This window comes from Myotis lucifugus, unplaced genomic scaffold (genome assembly GCF_000147115.1).
Source record: "Myotis lucifugus unplaced genomic scaffold, Myoluc2.0 scaffold_21, whole genome shotgun sequence".
NCBI classification, from domain to species: domain Eukaryota; kingdom Metazoa; phylum Chordata; class Mammalia; order Chiroptera; family Vespertilionidae; genus Myotis; species Myotis lucifugus.
Genome location: NW_005871069.1, coordinates 8438546 through 8460676, shown reverse-complemented (window position 1 = coordinate 8460676; position 22131 = coordinate 8438546). Strand labels below are relative to the sequence as shown.

At 53.7% G+C, this 22131-nt stretch overlaps 1 protein-coding gene across 5 annotated transcripts in view; it reads right to left on the bottom strand.

Moving 5' to 3' along the window:
- Positions 1-22131, bottom strand: part of FBLN2 (fibulin 2) — a 102750-nt gene that overhangs the window by 8047 nt on the left and 72572 nt on the right. For 2 of the 5 annotated variants that reach the window (XM_006085763.3, XM_023751445.1), the window contains 12 exons: positions 18567-18747; positions 15139-15348; positions 14405-14518; positions 13726-13827; positions 11407-11547; positions 7234-7368; positions 5066-5200; positions 3244-3387; positions 2985-3113; positions 2426-2551; positions 888-1004; positions 268-396 (listed from right to left, as the gene is read on the bottom strand). In XM_006085763.3, coding sequence (XP_006085825.1) covers positions 268-396; positions 888-1004; positions 2426-2551; positions 2985-3113; positions 3244-3387; positions 5066-5200; positions 7234-7368; positions 11407-11547; positions 13726-13827; positions 14405-14518; positions 15139-15348; positions 18567-18747 — 1663 coding nt within the window. The remainder of the gene's footprint in view (positions 1-267; positions 397-887; positions 1005-2425; positions 2552-2984; positions 3114-3243; positions 3388-5065; positions 5201-7233; positions 7369-11406; positions 11548-13725; positions 13828-14404; positions 14519-15138; positions 15349-18566; positions 18748-22131) is intronic. The other 3 variants (XM_014453175.2, XM_023751447.1, XM_023751446.1) reach the window with 3 other exon arrangements.

Below are 22131 nucleotides of genomic sequence, written 5' to 3'. Positions count from 1 at the left end.
GTGTCTTTTAGAACCACCCACAGGATCTCTGCCCTGCTCCTAGGGCAAGGCCCAGAGCTGAGTCCAAGTCTGGAAAATTCTAAGCTGGGTCAAAAAGCAGAAAGATTGTCACCTTTCCCATCCCAGCCACAGATCACCAGAGACACTGGCCATTCTGTACTTAAGCCCTTGGTGTCAGACTTCCAAGTGCACAGAATGCTGTTTGAGGCTTTCCAAGTCTGCTAGGGTCCTGGCTGAGGCTCTGGTGGGCAGGGACCCCTTGCTTACCCTTGCAGGACCTGCCGTTGGCCATCATGGTATAGCCCCACTCTGGGCATGCACACTGGTAGCTCCCTGGCACGTTGATACAGCGGAAGGCACAAAGGATGCCGGCGCCCTGAGCACACTCGTCGATGTCTGCCAGAGAGAGGTTCACTCTGTGACACTGCCCAATGGCAGGGCCCAGCCACTCACAGCCATGTGAGCTCGGGGGTCCATTTTACAGAGGACAATAGGGCTCAGAGAGAGGAAGAGACTTGCCCAAGGCCACACAGCAAAAACAGGACTCCCATTCTAGTGCTTGCTCCCTGGGGCTGCTCCACAAATACTACCAGCTAAGGAACAATCAGGTACCAAACACAGGTCTGGATGCATTCAACTGAACCCTTCATCCCACTCAGGTCAGGACCAGGTCTCCACTTTGCAGGGGAGGGGCCTAAGGTTAGACTCAGGAAGCATCTGCCCAAGGTCACACAGCCAGAGGTCACAGCGATGGGACTCCAACTCTGATTTGATGCTAAAGCCTCTGAGTGTCCTCTGTATCCCTGGCCAAGCAAAGACTCTCTGGGAGCCAGGTGTTCAGGGAAGGGGTGCCTCTCAGGAAGAGGCCCTGGACAGAGCTGAGGTACCTGTACAGGTGTGCCCATCCTCGGCCAACTGGTAACCTTGGCGACAGTAGCATTGGTAGGAGCCATAGATGTTGGCGCACTCCTGGCTGCAGCGCTGGGTCTCACACTCATTCACATCTGCAGGGAGACCAGTGGTGGTCACAGTGGAATCCCCTAACCCAGAGATGAAAACCAGACTCCAGGCTCACCTGGGGTGTCTCTTGTGAGAACATTAGCTCCAGCCTCCCCTCGAGCAAATGAGGAATCAGAGGCCCAGATAACGACAAGTGGCACACCTGGGGCAGGCAGCTGAGGCAGGGGCAGGGCTGGACTTACTATGGAGTCCTGGCCTGGCCTGCTGCCTGGAAGAAGCAGCCACAGGTTGGACTCAGATCCCTGGTCAGGAACTAGATGCTTCCCTACTGAGGGTCCTCAGCACATGGCACACATGGCTCTCCAAGTGCCACCCAGGTGCTAACAAGGAACCCCGCAGGCCTCTAACATCAGCCACTGCATGGGGGAGGGGAGGCACAAGTGCTGGCGTGCAGGACAATGTGAGCGGAACAATGAGTGGCTTAGATGGAACATGGACTGGACTCTGTGGGCAAGATGGGTCTTTCATTCACCCAGCTAAGAACTGCTGGCACTGGGCATGTCACTGTGAACAAGAGGGTTAAAGTCCCACTGATGTGTGTTGCAGAGGAATGGAGGAGAGATGGAGCTAATTAAATGAGTCGGATAACCAGTGTGTCAAAAGGTAGCAAGTGCAATGGAGAAAGAGCAGAGAAGGAGGCAGGCACTGTGTCTGGGAGGGTTGCAATTTCGAAGCCACGTGGGCATCGAGGGAAGCATACCAGGCAGAAGAAGGTACAAGAGCAATGACCCTGAGATGGCGCATGGCACTTGGCGCATGCGTGGTGCCCTCAAGGAACAGAGCGGAGGTGGGTGTGGTCAGAACAGAGTGATTAGAAGGAGTGGGAGGAGGGAAATCAGATTGGGCAGGGCCTCCCAGGTCACTGATTCCCATCTAGATCCTCAGGACCTCACAACACACAGAATGAATGAATGAATGATCTCTGTCAGGCTCTGAGCTTCCAGGCCCAGAGGCCACACTGGTTTCATCTCTGTAGAGCCTAACCTGGGCAGACATCAGCCAGTAGAGCAGTAGACAAAGGGCATTAGGTAGGGATGGGGTGTGTGAAGGCTTAAGGGCCAGAAAGTGAATGAATGACCACAGCAATGCCTCGGAGGAAGAGGCCGCATCCCTACAACACTGTGCTGCCAGCCAGGCACAAGGAGGTGCTCACATGTGATTATAATACAAATGAATGAATGAGTGAGAATGAGGTCAAGTTTAGCAGTACATTCAAATGCTGTCTGATGCAGCTGGGCCTGGTCACACTCCTCTGTCCTGGCCAGGTCCTGACCCAGGGCAGGGCCAGCTCCTTTGCCAGGCCCAGTGGTCAGGGAGAGGTGCACAGCTTCCCCAAGGGTCTCAGCAGATCCTCCTTCCCAGGAGGAGAGTGAGGAGGGCTGGGGAAGAGTGCCGGGTCCGGTACCTTTGCAGTGCTTGCCATCAGCAGCCAGCTGGAAGCCGGAGGCGCAGGAACAGCGGTAGGAGCCAAGCGTGTTCTCGCACGTGTGCTGGCACAGGCGGCCAGGGGAGGTCCAGCATTCATTCACATCTGTGGGCAGGCCACGAAGGCGGGTGGGCAACTCCCGGAAGTTGGCTCCCTCCACCCCCAGTATAAGAGGGGGCTGGAAGAGGGATCCAGGGACCCAGAAGAGAGAGGGAGAGAGCCAGACAGAGAGGGGGGAGCAAAAAGACTGAGGACAGGGGAGAAAGGCAGTGAGAGTGTTGGAGGGAGACTGGAGGCAGACAGAGGGACAGATAGACACAGCAAGGGGCAAGAGAAGAGGGCAACGGGGACGAGGCTGAGAAGAGCAGAGGGAGCAGAGCCATGGCTAGACAAGAGGCAGGAGAGCAGTCAAGCACAGAGAGGTCAGGGTGAGGTAGGAGCTTGCAGAAAGGAGACGGCGGCCAGAAGGCTGGCCTGGAGCAGGTGGGCACTGCTCAGGGGAGCTGGATAGGGATCTTGGCAACCAGCCTCCACCTACCTACACAGGCCCGACCAAAGGCATCCTGCTGAAAGCCGGCTTTGCAGTCGCAGCGGTAGGAGCCAGGGAGGTTGTGGCACACCTGGCCCTCCTTGCAGTGGTGTGTGCCCTCCTCACACTCATTCACATCTGCCAGGGGAAGGTAAGAAAGACACCCTGAGGCCCAAGCTCGCCCCCTACAGGGAACTCCCACAGGCCAGGAACCCAGGAAGGCCAAGGCTGGCTGGGGGTGTGGGGGCAGAGAGCTGTCTGGCCTTACCCACACATTTGGTCCCATCCTGGCTGGCGTGGTAGCCACGTCTGCAGAGCAGTGGGTTCCTCTGGCATGTGTAGGATCCCACGGTGTTAATGCAGCTGAAGCCAGGGCGGCATGGCTCAGACAGTGATGTACACTCGTTGATGTCTGCAGAGGTGGGTGTGGGTGACAGAGAGCCTGGCACAGCCCCTCCCCAGCCCCAGCATCTGGGTCCAGGGCTACACTGGGAGGAGGCTGGTCCTAGGCTCCAGATCAGCCCAGGTTAGGACTATGGGGTCAGATTATTCCATGGCACAAAAGGCTCCAATTTTCAGAACCCCCGCACCTGCCAGTTGCTTTCTAATGGAGCAGCTAAAGCCAGGGAGTGGGGGGAATCAAGGCTGACTTCTAGGATAACTGTGGCAAGTCATACCCATCTCTGGCCTCTCCAAACCTGCCAGCTTGTCAAATTCACCCCCTATTGCTATTGCACACTGTACCCAGCCCACTGGCCTCCTTCTCATCCCACCAGGCCTGGGCACAGCACCACGCAGGGCCTTTGCACATTCTGTCACCCCTCCTCTGGCACACACTACCCCCTACTATTTTCATGGTTGGCTCCCTTATTTCCTCAGGCCCTGCCCCGATGTCACCTCCTCAGGGATGCCCTGCCTGACCATTGTATCCCTACTTGTTTTATTACTGAGAAAAGCACCCTTGAATAGCTGCCACTTGTATAAATGTGTTTGCTTATTTAATCTCTCCCCTCTAAGATGTCTTGTTCCACCCAGACATCTAGCAGTGGCGAAGGAAATGTCAGAGAGTGAATCACTGAGGAATGCTTGCAGTCGGGTAGACCCTGCCCCACCTTGCCCGGACCCTGGCTGGGTGTCCCAGGGCAGACCACAGCAACCTTCTCATGTCCATAGCTTGTAGTGTCCTGAGGGGTTGCCCGTGTCCTGTGACAATGTTGAGACACAGTTGTTAAGGGGGTGCCTCAGGAAGTACTCCACATCCCAGACTGGCTAGAGGGATCCCCGAAGAGTCTTAAGGAAGCTTTCAGATAAAGTGTCCACTCTGTAAGATGGGGACACTCATCCCACAAGCTGTTGAGGGGGCATGTGACAGAGCTGTACTCTAACAGATCCATTTCTGGCTGCACCAGTGGCTGGCCCACACAGGGCCTGCCTCTCCACCTCCCTCTGTCTTTCATCCCTCCCTAGGTGAGTGTGGCCTTGATGGTGCCGGTCCTCTGGGATACTGGTGCTCCGCCTCCAGGTCTCATGGTCAGCAGCCTTGGGTGGATGGAGCCTCCTGGCTGCAGACCACGGGCTCTTTGGAAGCCGTGGAAGAGAGATGGGAAGAGCATGAGACTTCATCAGATCCACATGGGGACAACGAAGCCAGTATCTGTCAAACTGCAGGTCTCAACCCATGAGTACACATGCAATCAGCCTCCAGGTCCCATTACTGTACCACATGAAGTAATGTTTTGTGAGGTTTGTGTTCCAGTTGTGTGTGTGTGTGTGTGTGTGTGTGTGTGCGCGCGCGCGCCTGCGCACCATGTCAAGATATAAAATATATCCTTCCTATTAACTGGGTTGAAAGAAACTGGGTACACATTCATCCAGTCCAACCCCACAGATGGGTAAACTGAGGACAAGAGAAGTAACTCAGCCAAGGTTCAACAGCTCAGGAAAAGAGCTTCTGATCTGCAGGTGACACCTGGGGCTGGGCGAGAGTAAGAGCAGCAAGCCAGATCTCCTTGATCTCTAAACCCTCAGAGTCTCTGGCCCACGGCCCTTTCGTAAGACACCCGGGACAGAGCACTCTCCACCCCACTCACCCACACAGTTGCCCTCGGGGTCCTGGAGAAAGCCCTCCATACAGCGCCGCGCCTGGCAGTAGAAGGAACCCTTGGTGTTCTGGCACGTGAAGCCCGCCTGGCAGTTGTGCGTGCCCAGCTCACACTCGTCCACATCTGGCACAGAGGCAGGGAGTCAGGGGCTGGCAGGCTGGTGGGCCCTTGCCCGCATATCCAACCATGAACTTGGTTACTAAGGTATTCTGCATCACGGGAATCGGGCAGAGCACTGTCGCTGCCAGCCCACACCCAATAACAATGAAATAATGGCATCGCCATATTTACTGAGCTCTTCCATGGTACCAGGCACTGTCCCCAGCACGCAGATGTATTTATCTACTTAATGCTCACAACAACCCTAGAAAGTAGGGGCTATAGCAAGCCCCTTTTTACACAGGGGGAGCCGACGCACAGACATGGTTCCATAGCTAGGGGGTGCTGGTTGGGCCTGCACCTTTAACCACTGCCCCAAGCTTCCCTGGGTAGGCAAAAATGGGGACCTGAGCTCAGATCCCTAAGGGCAAGTGCCCAGGCTTCTCTGGAAGTGGCGTTGGCAGCAGCAAGGCTCATGGCTTCTGAGGGTGGAGCTGCCAGACCTGGATGGAGTTGCTGCCCCTACCTACTATGGCACTGAGCAGGTGAATAGGGCCCCACCTCTACACAGTGCTCCTTGGCTTACCCGGCACTCGCCCTCTGCTTTCCCGCACTTCCTGCACAGCGGGCAATCAGGCCGCTCTTTACAGACCAGGAAACAGGCAGAGCAGAAAGGTGACACAGAAGTAAGGGCAGGCTGAAACTCACTAGGCTTCACTGACAGCCAGACCAAGGCCCATGAGTCTGTATGTCCTCTGTCCATCCATCCCCTCTCTGGTTTCCAAAGCTTCCACTACTTTCCCATAGTAGCCCAGTCTCTGGGGGGCCCTGTACTGGGTTTCAGGCAGCTGGACATGAACGTGCACAGCCCCTTCTGATTACCACCTGGTGCTTGAGAGGCAGCCTCTCCACACTCCAAGGAGCCCAGCACCCTGTGCTGAGAGGGTCAGGGGATACTGGGGCATGTCCAGGAAGGTGGCACCCCTCCCCAGGCGTCTGGCTTCTTCGAGAGGGGCTGGCCCTAGATTTGCGTCTGCCCTTGTGGGTGGTCACGTGTGTGCACTCAGATAGGCAGAGGGGGCTGGGCTCATTTCTCCTCCTAGCTCATCCAACCTCCAACTCCGCAATCAGCTTAGAGCCAGACAGGACTGTACTAGTCTTAATCCACCTCCCTGAGCTCACACCCAACCTCAGGGCTCCTTCTCATCATCCTTGGGGACTTGTAACAAACAAGCATTTCAGGAGGTCTTCCCTCCCTGGTGATGTTCTTCTGGACATTTTCAGTTAAAAACAAAATGCTTCATATCACATGTGAAACAGACTCCAAGCTCCTTTCCTAACAGGGTCTGCAGACCCTGTGCCCTCCTTCCAAGCTGTCGGCATGCTTGCTACAACCCTCAAAATTCTCTTTCTGTTCTTTGTGCCAAGATCTCTCTCCTCTCAAAAGACCTCACACTTGCTGTTCCCCTGCCTAGAACACCCTTCCCAGGAGCTTCTCATTATGTAGGTCTCACTCCGACTTCACCTCCACAGGGGCCCCCTCTGAATCCCCACCTAATAGAGCACCCAGCCAAGACTGCTCTGCCATCTTCTTGTTTGCCTGTGTGGCCTCATATCCCTCACCAGGAGATCAGGAACAAGGACACCATGCCTACCACATGTCCCTGCCACCCAGAACCCTATAGGCACAGGAAGAGGTTCAGTGAAACTTCTCCCTCTTTCTAGGAAGCTAGAATTTTCCAGTTAAAGGGATAGAAGTGATCCATGGAGCTCCACCCCAACATACAAATGGGAACTGAGGCATGGCGAGGGGATATGTGGCACCAGACACCAGCCACGGTAGCAAAGCCAGGAGCACACCCTAGCCTAGCGCATCGGCCTCAGACACCCCCTCTACCTCAAACATCATCATTTGTGGGGTCTTCCCAGAGGCATAAAACCTAACTGCTGGGAGCACGTGACTCTGGGCAGGTCAGGAATGGGTCTGAAGGGGCGGGAGGGTGGAGACAGCAGGTCAGGCGACAGGTCAGGGGTAAGGCCTGCAGACCTGTCCTCACCTGCGCACTCGCCTTCCTCAAGAGTGTAGCCCGGCTGGCAAGTGAGAGCCTTGTAGCAGCGGAAGGAGCCTACTGTGTTCACGCAGTGCTCGCCCCGGCTGCACGTGTGCAAGTCCGTCACACACTCGTTGATGTCTGCAGGAAGAGTGATACCATCAGAGGCTGCATACAGGGTGCTTCCTAGGTGGTGGCTGAGCGCAGCCAGCACTGCCCTCAGGGTGCTCACTACCCAGAGTAGTACAGTGCTGACATCCACCTGTCTAGGCATCCATTCATTGGACAGAGATATACTGAGTACCTGCCATGTGCCAACAAGCACTGTTCTTGGCACCAGGGGTTCATTTCATGGTGAACAAGACAGACGAACCGGCCATCCTGGGGACACTCAAAAAGTGGAGGCCCAATGGCTGAGTAAGCAGACGTGTAATAGGAAGGGCAGTCATGAGCACTGTGGGTGAAGGAGGGGAGGAGTGCTGAGGGCAGGTGGGCACACACCACATTAAGTAGGAGGTCAGGGGAGGGTCCTCAAAGAAGAGGATATTAGAGCAAGCATTTGAAGAAATGACAGAATGAGGCCAGCAAATATTCTAGGTAGAGGGGACAGCCAATGCCAGGGCCCTGAAGAGGCCTGCTAGGCAGGCCCAAGGGCCAGCCAGGAGGGGTGTCCTGCAGGGTAGAGAACTGTGTTAGGGGATATGGAAGGGGGTAGGAGCTGGCTGGATGTGAATACTCCAAGGACGAAAATGGAAGCTGTTAGGAGATGCTGGACTGCCATCCATGGAGGCAAGGAAAAGCAGTTGGTTCTGAAAAATATAGTGAAGATGGGACCGACAGGATCCACCAGTACCTGAGATAAGGTGAGAGAAAAAGAGGAGCCAAGAGGTCTGCACAGCTTCCTGGTCAAGCAGGTGACAGGTGAACACTAGCAGCTGGGACAGGGTGGCAGGAGAAGCAGGCTCACGGGGGAAGGTCGGGAGCCCTGTGGCCACAGTGAATTTGAGTCAAGAGGCAGCTGGAGACACACCTCTGAGTTCACTGAAGGGGTCTACATAAAGGCACTAATCTGAGAGCAGGCAGCTGCTGGGCTCATCTGGGGGACAGGGCACAGAAGGAAGAGGCCAAGGACTGACTCCCAGATGAGCAGTGGGGAAGGGAGAGAGAAGCAGCAGCAACGAGGGCGAGGGCGAGGGCCTGTGGAGAGTTCCCAACTCTGGCATCACCGCAGGTCTGGTGCGAGGACACACGGACACATGGCAATGCCGGCCTGCAAGCTGTGCCTGGTGGGGGCAGTCACTCACTGATTGTCATTCCTGGACACACATTCACTAGTGCCTGTTCTGCAATGCTAGGTCCAGGAGGTCAAGTGGGAGTGTCACCACAGCCCCTGCCTTCAAGGAACTGTCAGCCTGGCAGGGCAGACAGGAAAGGCAGGGTGGTGACTCGGGAGGAAAGCTGTCTCCAGACCCAGGACAGAGCACCATCTACTCGGGGCCAAACTGTAAGTCTCTGCTCAGGAGGAGCAACATCTGAGCTGAGTCCACAAGGATGATGGGACCAGGTGGAGAGGAGGAGGCAAGGCTGTGGGCAAAGAGACTCTCCCAAACTCACAGGTGAAACAAATGGTTAAGGCCAGGCCAACCCTGGTTTGGATGGGGATGGGGTAGGAAAAGAGAGAGTTCTGGGTCAGTGGCTTCCAAGGAAGGCTTGGTTGGCAAAATAAGAGCTTCTGATTTGCAGGCTGGATTAACAAAGGGAGACATATTCCCAGGACCCTAGAGACACCGGAGCCCAGGAGCCAAGACAGGAGCCAAGATCCTGGGAGGAATCATGGTGTGAACAGCAGCAGACACCACTGACTGAGGCTTGCCGGCATCAGGCAGTGCACAGGAGCTGCCATTCTGCCACAGGTCTCCCAGAGGGGGTGTGGCTGGACCAAAGCCACACAGCCTGCACGAGCAGCGGGCAGCGGCAAGAACAGATCCCTGAGGGCCCAGCCCACAACTGTGCCCTTTCTCCTGCTGTGGGCTAGGCCCCAGAGCTGGCGACTGCTCCCCTCCCATCTTCTCAAAGCCCAGCCCACCTTGGACACTTTTCCCAGGAGTCCAGACCGTTCTTAAAGGGCAAGGCACAAAAGGCAAACAGCAAGGCACAGGGGAGTGCTCACAGAGGTCACATGTCCATTAGAGGGCCTCTGGACTTGGCACCACCCAACACTGTCCTACTTTACCTCTGGTGATGGAAAACTCACTACCTGAGCAGGCTGCCTCAGTATAACACAGGTGCTGAATCACAATAATGACATCAAACACTTGTAAATTCTATACATTTAATCTCCCAGTGACCCTTTGAGGTGGGTGCTATTACTATCTCATTTCACAGGTGAGAAAACTGAGGCTCAGAGAGGTTAAATGACATGTCTAAGGTCTTATAACTGGAAAGTGGCAGAGCCAGGGTTTGAACCCAGGCAGTCTGGCTGCAGCAGACACACTTCATCTGGGCACCAGTTTCCCATCTCCCAGCTTGGGCTAACAAACATGCCTGGAGCTAACAAGTGAACTGCAGAAGATACAAGTACACATTTGTGGATGAAGAATGATGGAAAGAATGATTGTAACAGATAAGATGAGCATGTGAGTGGATGAGGAGGACAAAGAAGAGACCCTGAAAAGTCTGTGCAGGATGAGTAAGGAGAGAAGAGATGAGTGAAAATGTGCACTCATAAACTTGATAAATGAAATGAACCTTTGCTCCTTTAATCCCAGAGCCTGCTTTCTGGCTGCCCAGGAACTCTTTCAGCACATGGTGTCTTCTCCAGGCCACCAGCGGAGCTGTACCCCTCGCCATGGCAAGCAGGCAGGCATCCTGGGAGGGGTGCTGGCAGGCTTGGGACCCGCCTTCCCAGACACACACACACACACACACACACACACACACACACACACACATACACACACAGCCCAGACAGGAAGAACTGCCCAACCGCTGGCAAGCACATGGAGGGCACATGTTGTGCCAATGGCTGGAGGCCAGGGCAAACATGTCTGCAATGGCTGCACAGCCCAGCACCACGGCCTATCAGTCCAGCAGCAGAGGTGCGAGGGAACAGACATGTTCAGCCTGGACATGGTCCCAAAACACACAGACGATGGACTGGGCTCTGGACATGTGCCCTGATCGCACCTGCACTGTTCCTACCACCACACCTTTGTGTGAGTTGTTCCTTCCACCAGCAAGTCCTAGCCATCCTTGGAGGCAGGTACAAACAGGAGGCATGTGCAGACCCACAGCTAGGATGGCCTCTCCCTTGGCCTGTCTCTTCCATAGCACATCCCAGTCTGTCCCAGTCCCTGTGACTTCGGGTCTATGACGTTTCCTCCAGATACGGGTCAGCATCAAGTCCACCCACCTCGCTGGCCACAGAGTACACTGGGAGCCCCAGCGCTCAGCTACACAGGCACTGCGAGGCAGGTAGGACAGGCTGTTACCAAGCACCATGTGCAGACCAGGAACGGGGCACCAGCCCTGCCCAGTCCTCCAAGCTCTGAGGTTAGAGGGAAGGAAACAGTCTCAGAGGAGAGCCCCACGGCTCATGGTAACACAGCAAAGGAACACTAAGCTGGGGTGCAAAGCTGGTCTTTCAGATCCAGCTTCATCCATTCATCTCTGGAGGGGAGTCTGGATACATCTAAGGGCAATCTCAGCAGCTGCCATCACGTGGTCACTATGCCCAGCCTCCGCTGCACCACACACACAGGTAATATAACCTCTGAGGAGGATCGGGGCCCTCAGTGCCTTCTTTTTAGAGATGAACCAAGTGAGGCTTGGAAAATGGAAGTCATTTATCCAAGGCCAGAGGGATACCAGAGGGTCCTGCTTCACACCCAGGCCTCTGCCTCCAGGCTTCACACACTCTCTCCTGCTGCCCACAGGTCTGACCTCCTTGTTCCAGTGATCCAGCCAAGTCATACATCAATTAGAGTTTTCTGACTCTCAGGCAGGTCCTTAAGGAAAGCAGCCTCCCAGGGGCGTCGGTGGAGAAACAGGACAGGACACCAGGACACGCAGGACATGACATGGGGAGCCAGCTGTGCTGAGAGCTCAAGTGCAGAGGGCAGGCCCTGGAGCGTGTGATGGGCTTGGTGGCGCAGAGCGGCAGCAGGGGCTCTCGCTTACCCACGCACTTCCTGTGCACGTTGAGGATAAAGCCCTGGGCACAGAGCACTGTGTGGTTGACACAGTAGAAGGATCCCAGGGTGTTCACACAGAACTGTCGCCGGCTACAATCGTGAGCACCCAGCAGGCACTCGTCTCGGTCTAGTGACAGCCGCAGAAGGAAAAACAGAAGGGCCATTAGAGGGCATAGCCTGTCACGGAGCATCCAGTCACAGACGGGGAAACTGAGGCCTAGAGAGGGGCGGCACAGCTGGGGACCTCCAAGCCCGTCAGTGGTACCTCTGGGCCAGTGGTTGGCAAACTCATTAGTCAACAGAGCCAAATATCAACAGTACAACGATTGAAATTTCTTTTGAGAGCCAAATTTTTTAAACTTAAACTATATAGGTAGGTACATTGCTATTAACTTAATTAGGCTACTCCTAAGGCTTAGGAAGAGCCACACTCAAGGGGCCAAAGAGCTGCATGTGGCTCGCGAGCCACAGTTTGCCGACCACGGCTCTGGGCTTTGGGCCCAAGTCTGAGTTTGTACAGTCAAAGCTGGAATCCCAGTAAGGACAGGTGGCAAGGTCAGGGTCAGAGAGGGTAAGCAGCCTGCCTGCCAACTGTCGAAGTGGGCAGATGCAGTTTGTCTGCCCCCACATCCTGGAGGTGCTCACCTCCACAGGCAGCCTGGGGGCCACACAAGCAGGGGCTGCAAACTCAAGTGCTCGGAGGCCAGGCTGGCAACATAATGGGAGGAGGAGCCAGAGGAGGCTCTGCAGGCACTGCGGGGCCTGTGCTCTTTTCAGAGGGACCGAGCTGTGGGCCCCTAGTAGGCAGTTTTTACAAAGTTTCAAGAGAAAACGGAAATCTGGACATTTTAAAAAATTCTTGAGGTTTTCATGGTTGGGAACTCATTTGATTATTTTAAATAGGATAGAGCCCAGCAGGACTCCCCTGCTGGCTAAAGCTGCACCCTCAGAATGCCTGTCTGCAACCTCTGGCCTGGAACCCACAGCCTTTACTGCCAGGGACTCTGCAGAGGAGGGAGATCTGGAGAGACGCAGACACTGGCCTGCAGCCTGGCCAGACTCAAGGGAATCCTAGCCCAGGAGAGATACATCCTGGCTTCAAGACCCCAAGAGATGGGGAACAAAGCCCAGAGGGCACCTGAGATCTGACCCTACCACCTGAGATCAAGGCTTGCCAGTCATCACCATGCTGTGTGCCCTGGGCATGTCTCCTGTCCTCTCTGGGCACTGGATGGTTTTCATACACATCAGAAAACTGTCTCAGCCGAGGGCCTAGATATGGGTTTCCACTTCTGGCAGGGATGTGGGCATTTTCCTGGACAGACTTAATCCTGGTACCCCCGAAACCCACCCCGACACCTCTCCTGAACTTGAACCTGAACTGAAGTGTATGTTAGACCATGTGCCTGATCCATGTCTGTCCTGACATGAAGAGGTGCAGTCTTGAGGCCTCTCAGGTTGTTCCCAAGGCACCATTCACGGTGGAAACCACCCAGCAGGTGTTGGGCCCAATGCCCCATCTCACAGGAGGAGGGCCGGCTGACAGAGGCCCCACTGAGACAAGATCCAGACCAGCATGGTCAAAGGCATGAAAGAGACATGCTTTTGGAACCTCTTCAACCCCTTTGTTCATGGCAGAGGTAGCTAACTGTCACCAACATCCACTGTCCCCTCCTTGCTTTCAGTAACAGAACTGAGTACGCGCCATCCATTTGGGACTCTTACTCCCTAGTCTTGCCCCCTATCAGAGGCAAATGGGAGGGGTGAATACCACTTCCAGGTCCTGTCCTACAGTAATTGGATGTGCACTCCCTCTCTCCACCCATGGCTGGAACAGGGACAATGTGGTCAGAATAGACTTTGGTCATGCAGACAGGCAACCTTCAAGGATAGGGCAGTTGGAGTGTGGTCCAGGGACCTGGTGATAAATACAAATTCTCAGGCCCCACTCCAGACCTACTGGTGAAGCTCTTGGGGATTCTACAGAACTCTCAGGGTCCATCTGTCGCCAGGCTTCCAGCTGGCTCAAGGGTGGGAAGCACTGCTCTAGAGAGCAGCAGACATGACAAAAGAGGTGTGGGGTCCTGGCCAATCTGTGTGTCCACCCCAGCCTGCACGAACACCTGTGCATGGCGACATGTGAGGAATCTCTGGGTAAGCTATTTGGGGCTCTTCATCAACGCAGCCAAACCTGTTCCCTCACTAACCCTCCAAGTTTTAGATCCGGACCACCTCCCTCATTCTGTTTGTCCGATCTCCACCCTGGGGCCCTGACCACAGGAAACTCAGGTTGCATGGTACTCACCTTCACAGGACACACCATCCGCCATGATGGCATAGCCGGGAAAGCAGGAGCACATGGCTGTGTCTCCAATAATGCTGCACACCTGCTTGCAAGGCCCATTGTCTGAGAGGAAATGCACAGAAATCAGAGCAGGCTCATCACTTCTAACTCTAACCTACAGGCGTAGGGACTGGGAGCCAAGGAGCCTCACTCCTGCCCCCTTTTCCAAGTTCACTGTTAAATTGGCTCATACCTCAGCTTGTGTCTGAGATAATGGACTAGATGTCCTGCCACCACCACCACCACTCAGACACCAAAGCTTCCCTCAAGAAACAGGGATGGGATTGAGGAGGAGACAGAAAGAGAATACAGAGCAGATGCAGAGAGCAGGACCAAGAAAGAGAGGAGCAGAAAAAAGAGCTTTTACACATTATTATCTGCACAACAGGTCCACAAGCAAGAACGTATCCTCTCAATTTCACAGCAACTAAGACCAAAAAAGTAGCTAAATGACTTGCTTGGGGTCACTTATAATCGCCCAGGCTGTCCTCTATTTCCATATCCTCTCACTCCGGCTGACCCTCCCCACAACTCTCATCTTCTCAACTACACTGAGTTCTGATAGGCAAGACCAACCAACCCACCAAGCAGAAGCACCCCATCTTGCACATGGCCAGACCCACCCCCAGACACAATTTACCTTTGCAGGTGTTGGGTTGTGGCCGTGGTAGCAGGATGGTGTTGGGGGCCGCTTGAGAGGGTTCTGACCTCAGTGCAGACTCCTCTGCAGCCGCTGGCTGTGAGGGGCCATTGTCTGTCCCAGGCAGAGCAGATAGGAGGGAAGGTCTGTCTCACATCTTCAGCCAGGACACAGGCTCTAACAGGCCCCATGCCAGCACTTGACAGGAATTGCCTCATTTAAATCCTCCCCCACCCATTTCACAGGAGAGAAAACTGAGGCTCAAGGAGCAATGTACATTAGGTAGCAATCTCACTTTAGGTATGATATTTAGGACAGAGGAGGCAAGGAAGAAGAGGAGTGCATTTCTAGACTGACAAATCTATCCCTGGAAGCTGGCAGAGAGAAAGTCCTCCCAGACCGGGGCGGTGGCAACCTTCTGGGCTGCCTATTGGGGCTTAACCACCATGGGCCCCACAATGGGGACACAGATTAGGTTGATGGAAGTCTCTGTGGCTTGGGTCCTAGCTCTGCACCCGAACCCAGAGCAGGGCACTGGGGTGTACCCTGCAGACAGTTCTGGAGAGGAGCCTATCTGACTGGCCTCACAAAGCCCACTGCCAGAGGCCCCCAGATCCTGCAGGTTCCAATATGTGGGGTGGCGGGAGAAGTACCCCGTGGTCCCCACTGCTGGAATGCCACAATGCCTGGCAAGACCAGCCCCGGCCCTGGCCCCGGACTATCCAGGTACTTACCTGGGCGGCAGGTACGGCCGTCATCCTGCAGTGAAAAGCCGGGAAAGCAGGCACAGTGGTAAGAGCCCACAGTGTTGATGCAGAGGTGCTGGCAAAGCTCCCCCGGGAGGAGCAGGCACTCATCCTGGTCATCACCGGGCAGGCTATTGGGCAGCTCAGTCTCCATGCCCAGTGACAGGGCCTCCCGGCTCCCCAACTGCACCTCTGAAACTGGGCAGGAGTCAGTGCTCATGATGGGAGCTGGGTTGGCCCCAGCAGGAGGCTGAGACTTCAGGCTCCCCAAAAATCAGCGCAGGTCCTCATCAGAACTCTGCGTGCCCAGTTGAGGCAATGTGCATGGATGAAAGATGGGTGGATGGATGGATGAAGGATGGGTGGGTGGACAAACCTCAGCAATAAGAGTGAACCCATCAGAGCCAGGTCCACAAAAGCCCTCAGGAAGCTTTGGCTAAAGTGATAAACAGGATTCAGACCTCTGACCTTAGGGACATCAGGGAGGACAACACCTAGCAACAGAAAGGGCCCCAAACCTGGATTCCATCAGATTAAGATCTGAACCATCACTCGGGCTTTCCCAGCTGTGTCACGTTGAATAGCACTAGGTCTCTCCATGCCTTCCAGGCTGCGTTGGGGAGCCGGTGAGAGTGGGAGAGAAGGTTTCTAGGGCCGAGCTGCCTTAGAAAGCTCTTGATATACAGTCATGGAAAAGGGAGAGGCCAGAAACCCCTCCACGCTCCATGTCAGCCTGGGGCCCCAACTCTGTCTGCCAGCACCAGGCCACCAAGCCCCTCAAGGGAGCAACTGCATATGCTCACATCTGAAGAACATGTTTCATATTGAAGGCATTTACATTAAGCTCCGGCCCAATCAGGCCAGGCCTGGCACCTACAGGCGGGTCGTGATGGCTGATGTTCCAGCCCTATGACCCTGTGCCCAGCTCTGCTGGGCAAGCTGTTGGCCATGCTTCAGGGTTCATGCTCAGCCTGCTTCCTCAGCACATTTCTCACAATAATCCTCCCAGCAGCAGTGATGCTGAAGCTTGGAGGTGCATACTGATTTCCACAAGGTCACCTGAGCAGGACTGGCAACCAGGTTGATCTGACCTGCCAGTTGTGTCCTCTGAGGCCCAGGTTACCCACCAGTTAGTCACTGAAGGAGAGAAACACGAACCTCTGGCTCTGGACCCTTCTTGGCCCCGTGTCTACCCTCTGACCCCTGAAGCTGGACTTCCTCCCAAATTTTACCTTGAATCAGACTTATGGTTGCTACCCTGGCCTTTACACCCATGCTCAAGCAGCCCCTAGATCTAACCTCATCATGTGGCACTTCCTTGGACTGGCCAGCCTTTGTGCCCATGCTGGCTGGTGAGGCTGGCCAGTCCTTCTGTCCTGTCAGCTTCCCCTGGCCTGGTCCATCCTCTATATGCTTGCCACTGCCCCACCCTGCTGGGAGACCCAGGTTTCTGTTGGGCCCACCATCACATCCAGCAAACTTTGTACCCACAGGATACAAGGTCTTCTCCCAGGAACCCCTGACTTTGGACAGCAGGCATCTTATTCCCATGGACAGCAGGCATCTAATTCCCATGCCCAGATTTCCACTGTCTTGCATTATCAAGACAGAGACCCAGGGATGACTGGGTCTGGTCAAATCCAGTACACCAGAGTCCAGGTCAAAAACAGGAGTCTACTGGTAGTCCCAACTATGCCAAGGACCTGATTTGCACAAGGGCGAAGTGAGGCTTCCTCATCTGGACTATGAAAACATGGTGACAGTAACAGGGTAAGGAACCACAAGCCCTTGATGAGCATCCTGCCATCCCTCCCCACAGGGAGTGAGGTGGAGAGCAGAATCTGTGTCTGACAAAGTTTCCAAGAAGGCCCATGACTTGCTGAGGAGAACAGTGGAGCTGGGATTCCAACCAGTCTGCTGGACTCCAAGGGCCACACGTTAACCTTGATGCTAGGGCCACCTCTGGGATTTTCATTCCCAATCCTTGAAGTGCCCAGGACGGACCCACAGGTGCCCCAGATGGTCCACACAGCTGCAGAAAAGGCTAGGCCAGTGCTTCTGGAACCTTCCTGGGCACCTGGTCCCTGGCTGGTCAAGGCAGAATGTATGAACATCTGCAGAAGTGGCCACCCAGGGCTGCAGGCCCAGCTCCACAAAGAACACCTGCTGATTCACTGGCACACCTTGATTGGGCTCCTGCTGTCCCAGAGGCACAAAGAAGGCTAATGGCCCTGAGTCTAGGAGATAATCTTAGATAGGGTGACAGAGGCTGAACCTGGCAGCTGAAACAATGATCACAGCACATGGAGGGCACATGAGGGAGGAGACCCCAGGGACGCTGAGGACTGGAAGCTCTATGACCTGGCTCTTGACCCTCAGGCAGGAGCAAACGCAGGCTCCAGGGCCCACACTGGTACCTAGAGCTCCCTCCCCCCCCCCCACACACACACTGGTCCCCCTATGGCTTCTGGGGACCAGTGCCAGGTAAGGATAGAGAGGGTAAGGGCACAGGTCTGATCAGCCCTCAGAGAATTCATGGTCTGGTGGTGAAGGGGGGGCTGCCAAACAAACCCATCATTCATTTAGTCATTTGCTAGTGACTCTTCTGGGACAAGCACAGGGCCAGGCACTGAGAATATAGACATAAAAGATAGTGCTAGCCTGAAGGGGCTGACCAGGCAGGTGGGGCAACATTTATAAATGCATTCTCCATACCAATTATACCCTGTTCCCTGAGGACACAAGAATGGCATAGGTGAGAGGAATGGAGGATGGATGAACAAAGGTAAGTGAATGATGGATACGTGAAAGATTTGGGGGTGGTGAATACATGAGCAGATGGACGGACAGATAGACGAATAAGACGGATGGAAAGACCCATGGACAGACAGACGGATGGGTGGATGGACAGACAGATGGGTAGGTGAACAGGTGGATAAGTAAATGAATGTGTGAGTGCATGGGTAGACAAACAGGTAAGCAGATGGGTGGGGGAGATGAATGGATGGATGAGTGGATGTGAGAATGGATAGATGAGGGATGGTAGATGAATGGTATAGTGGGTGGAGATATGGATGGTGAAATAGACCAGAGAATGGGTGGGAGATAGGTGAGATGATGGATGGATAAAAGCGTGGATGAGAATGGAAGGTGATAGGTAGTAGGTAGTTGGTAGTTCAGTGGGTGAAGTGATTGGTACTTGGAAAACTGAATGAAATCACCATCTTGGAAATGACAGGCCTCAGTCCATTCTTAGCAGCCACTGAGGAACTATGTGGTTCCACGCTACAATGGCCGTGGACCCAGAGTCTCCACAGAAGGCCAGGGTCACCCAGCCTTGGCTAGAAGCCCCAAAAGCTCTCTCCCCCTCACCCAACCATCCTATAGACCCTGGCTCAGGGTGAGGCAACACCCACCTCTCTGTGGTGCAGACTCAGGCTCCGGAGCCTGGCGGACCTCAGGCACGATAAGGGGGTCTTCACCCTCACAGCAGGAAAGCATGACGTGGTTGCAGGGGTAGCCCAGGTTGGGGTTGGACTCGCATGACTGGCCCTCAGCCCGCACACGGAGCCCCAGGCCACAGCAGTCACAGCATTGCTGGAGGGAGACATGCAGTTACTGCTACAGCCTGGCCCCCAGAGCCCACCTGCCTTACCCTGGGTCTCTGAGCCCCTATGAGGCTCACTGAGAGCCCCCGGGAAGCATCCTGGGTCAGGCTCAGCAGAGGAGCTAAAAAATGAGAGTGAACTAAGCTTGTCTTGTTTCTTCGGTCCAGTATGTGCTCTCCATTCCCCATGTCTGGCTCAGAGTAGGGCTAATGCAAGTCTTTTGAAATAATTAATCAATGGCCTCTATGAAAAGAACTGCAAATTAGCCCGTCACATCCACTCCTCCCACCCTGTTTTTGCTAGCAACTGATTCTAGGAGACCACTGGGTAGCGCTTTCAGGAAAGCTTGAACTGGGGCTGACTCAACTTGAAAGCCCATCCTTTTCACATGCCCCTTCCTCCTTTTTGGAACAAATATGGTGGCTGGAGTTCTAACAACCATCTTGGGACATGAAGTGACTGTCGAGATGGAAGGGAAAGCTAAAGATGACTGAGTAGAAAAATAGAAGCCAGAGTTCCTGAAGACACTGTGTAGCTACACCCCTGTCCCGGACTGCTCACCTCTAAAAAAATCTTCAATTGTTTAAACTACTGTGGTTGACTGATAGTCCCAATTGTGTCCTCTTCCCTGTGTCCATTGTCTTGCAATGTGATAGTGCAGTTCCTCCGATCAAAAGGGAGACTATTTTCTAACCTCTTGGTTGCACCTCACGACTTGCTTTGGCCAATACGATGAGATAGAAGTTACAATATACCAGTTTTGAGCTTCTGCCTCAAAAGGCCTTGCACACTTCTATTCCCTGTGTTGGAACCCTGGCCGCCACTAACTGAACAAGCCAAGGCTAGTCTGCTACAAGTTGTGAGACCACATAGAGTAGGGAAAAGTCATCCCAGCTGCAGCCATCCTAAATCATAAAGTGCCAGTAGAGCCATCAGGTGGCAGCAGACACATAAGTGAGCTCAGCTAAGATCAGCTGAGCAAAACTACCTCATGAGATGAGCCAGTCATGAATCACTTGGTTCAGGACTGTTTGTTACACAGCAATAGCTGGTACTCCAGACCTGCATCACCCAATAGTGGCCACTTCCACTTAGTCAAGACCCACCATGTACTTAATAAATACTCAGTTTGTCTTACCTCTGATGCTCACAACCACCCCATAAGACATACATTATTATCCCCATTTTGTAGATGGACAAGCTGAGGCTCAAAAAAGGCTGGTTCAGGGTCAAACATACAGACAAAAATGGGATTCAAAACTTTCCTGTCACCAAAGTCCTTTCCCTAATATCAATTGTTTTTAGGAAAAATCAACCCACCATGATAAAAATTAAAGTCCAAATCAATTCCCAAATGTCACCCTCCTCCAAATGTCCCTATTATTCATCCAAGCTTGTGACCCCTCTTCAACTCCTTACACTCTCTCCTAAACATCCCTTTTGGTGACGCTCCTGACACTGTCCACTGCCCTAGTCTGCCCCGTCCTCTGCTGCACAACCAGCCAGGTGTTGGCCCCCAGTGTCTGCTTTCCCTTTTTCCCAATTTTCAGTGGAGCATGCGATCTCTCCAGAATAAAGACTACATTTCTCAGCCACCCTTCAGCTAGGTGTGACCACTGGCCTAAGTTCTAGCTAATGTGCTGTTAGTGGAAGTACTGTCTGTCCTCAAAGGAGGGGCTCTTCTCACACCTGTGTCCACAGCAGCATTGGTCACACAGCCAAGAGGTAGAAACAACCCAATGTCCATCAAAAGATGAATGGATGAACAAAATGTGCTCTATACATGTAATGGAATAGTATTCAACTCCAAAAGAAAAGACATCCTGACACCTGCAACACCATAAGTGAACCTGGAGGACACTGTGCTCAGTGAAATAAGCCAATCACACAGGACAAAGACTGTGATTCCATACATATGAGGTCCCTAGAGTAGTCAGTCATAGAGACAGAAAGTAGAAGCGTGGTTGCAGGGGCTGGAGGGAAAGGGTATGGGGGTGAGTGTTACACAGGACAGAGTTTCAGTTTGGGAATATGAAAGAATTCTGGAGATGGATGGTGGTGATGGTTGTACAATACTGTGAGTGTATTTAATGCCACTGAACTATACACCAAAAAGTAATTAAGATGGTCAATTTTACATTCTGTGTATTTGGCACAATGAAAAATAATTTAAAGAGGGGCTCTTTCCCCATCCTTCCAGCCTGCTGCCTGGAGCTCAAGCAGCCATTCTGGACCAGGAGGCAGCATATTCCAGTTGGCTGGGCAACAAGACCGAACAAGCCTGTGTCCCTGAAGACCACAGAGCCACTCGTTCTGTCAGTTTTGGCCTGGCTGCCTGCAACCACCAGCATATGACAGAATAAGTAATGTTTAGGGAGGTTTCCATTACTTGCAGCCAAACTGACGTCTCGTCCCTAAACCTGCCACCTGAGGCCAACGTGAGCCCTAGCACACTAATTGGTCTTCTGTAAATCCCTCTCAGGGCCCTGCATACCTTCAGCCTGGAGCCCAAAATATCTCACAACAGTAGTTACTGTTCTTCTTGTAAGAGTCAGAGGACTCCTGGTAGCCCCCGCCCCCCCGCCCCGCTCCTGTACCTCTTTGCCACAGGCTCTTGCCTCTGCACCTTGGCTCACACTGTTCCCTCTGCTAGAAGTGCCCTCCTCTTCTCTCTGCTCCATGACTACCTGGTGAGGTTTGATTCCATCCTGATCACACTGTCCATGGAGAAGAACCCCCTCGGTCCCCACAACTGCAGAAGGGACCCAGATAATGTCCTTCGAAACTCTCCGTGTCTCCCACCTCCCTGAGAGCAAACCACCATCCTTATAATGCTGGACAGGGTCTGCCCCATCACTTCTCTGGCCTCAGCTCCTACTACTCCCTCCTCACTCACTGCACTCCAGCCACACAGGCCTCTTTGCTGCTCCTCACACATGCCAAGCATATACTTGCCTCAGGACTTTTGCACTTGCTGTTCCTTCTGCCTAGAATAGGGGTGGGGAACCTTTTTTTTCTGCCAAGGGACATCAGATATTTATAACATCATTTGAAAGCCATACAAAATTATCAACTTAAAAATTAGCCTGCTATATTTGGTCAAAACATTTAATTAACTCATCCCTAATGCCTTGGCAGGGCCAGACCAAAAGATTTTTGTGGGCCTTATACGGTCCCCGGGCCAGATGTTCTGCACCCCGGGCCTAGAAGATACTTCCCATATAGAAGTCCACACAGCTCACCCCTCTCCTCCTGCAGGGTTTACTCAAACATCCCCTTCTCAGTGCGGCCATCTCCAGCCCTGCAGATGAACTCCAGAACCTCCCAATCTCTGACATAGCTTGTCCCTATCCTCTCTTCAGTTTTGCTCCCT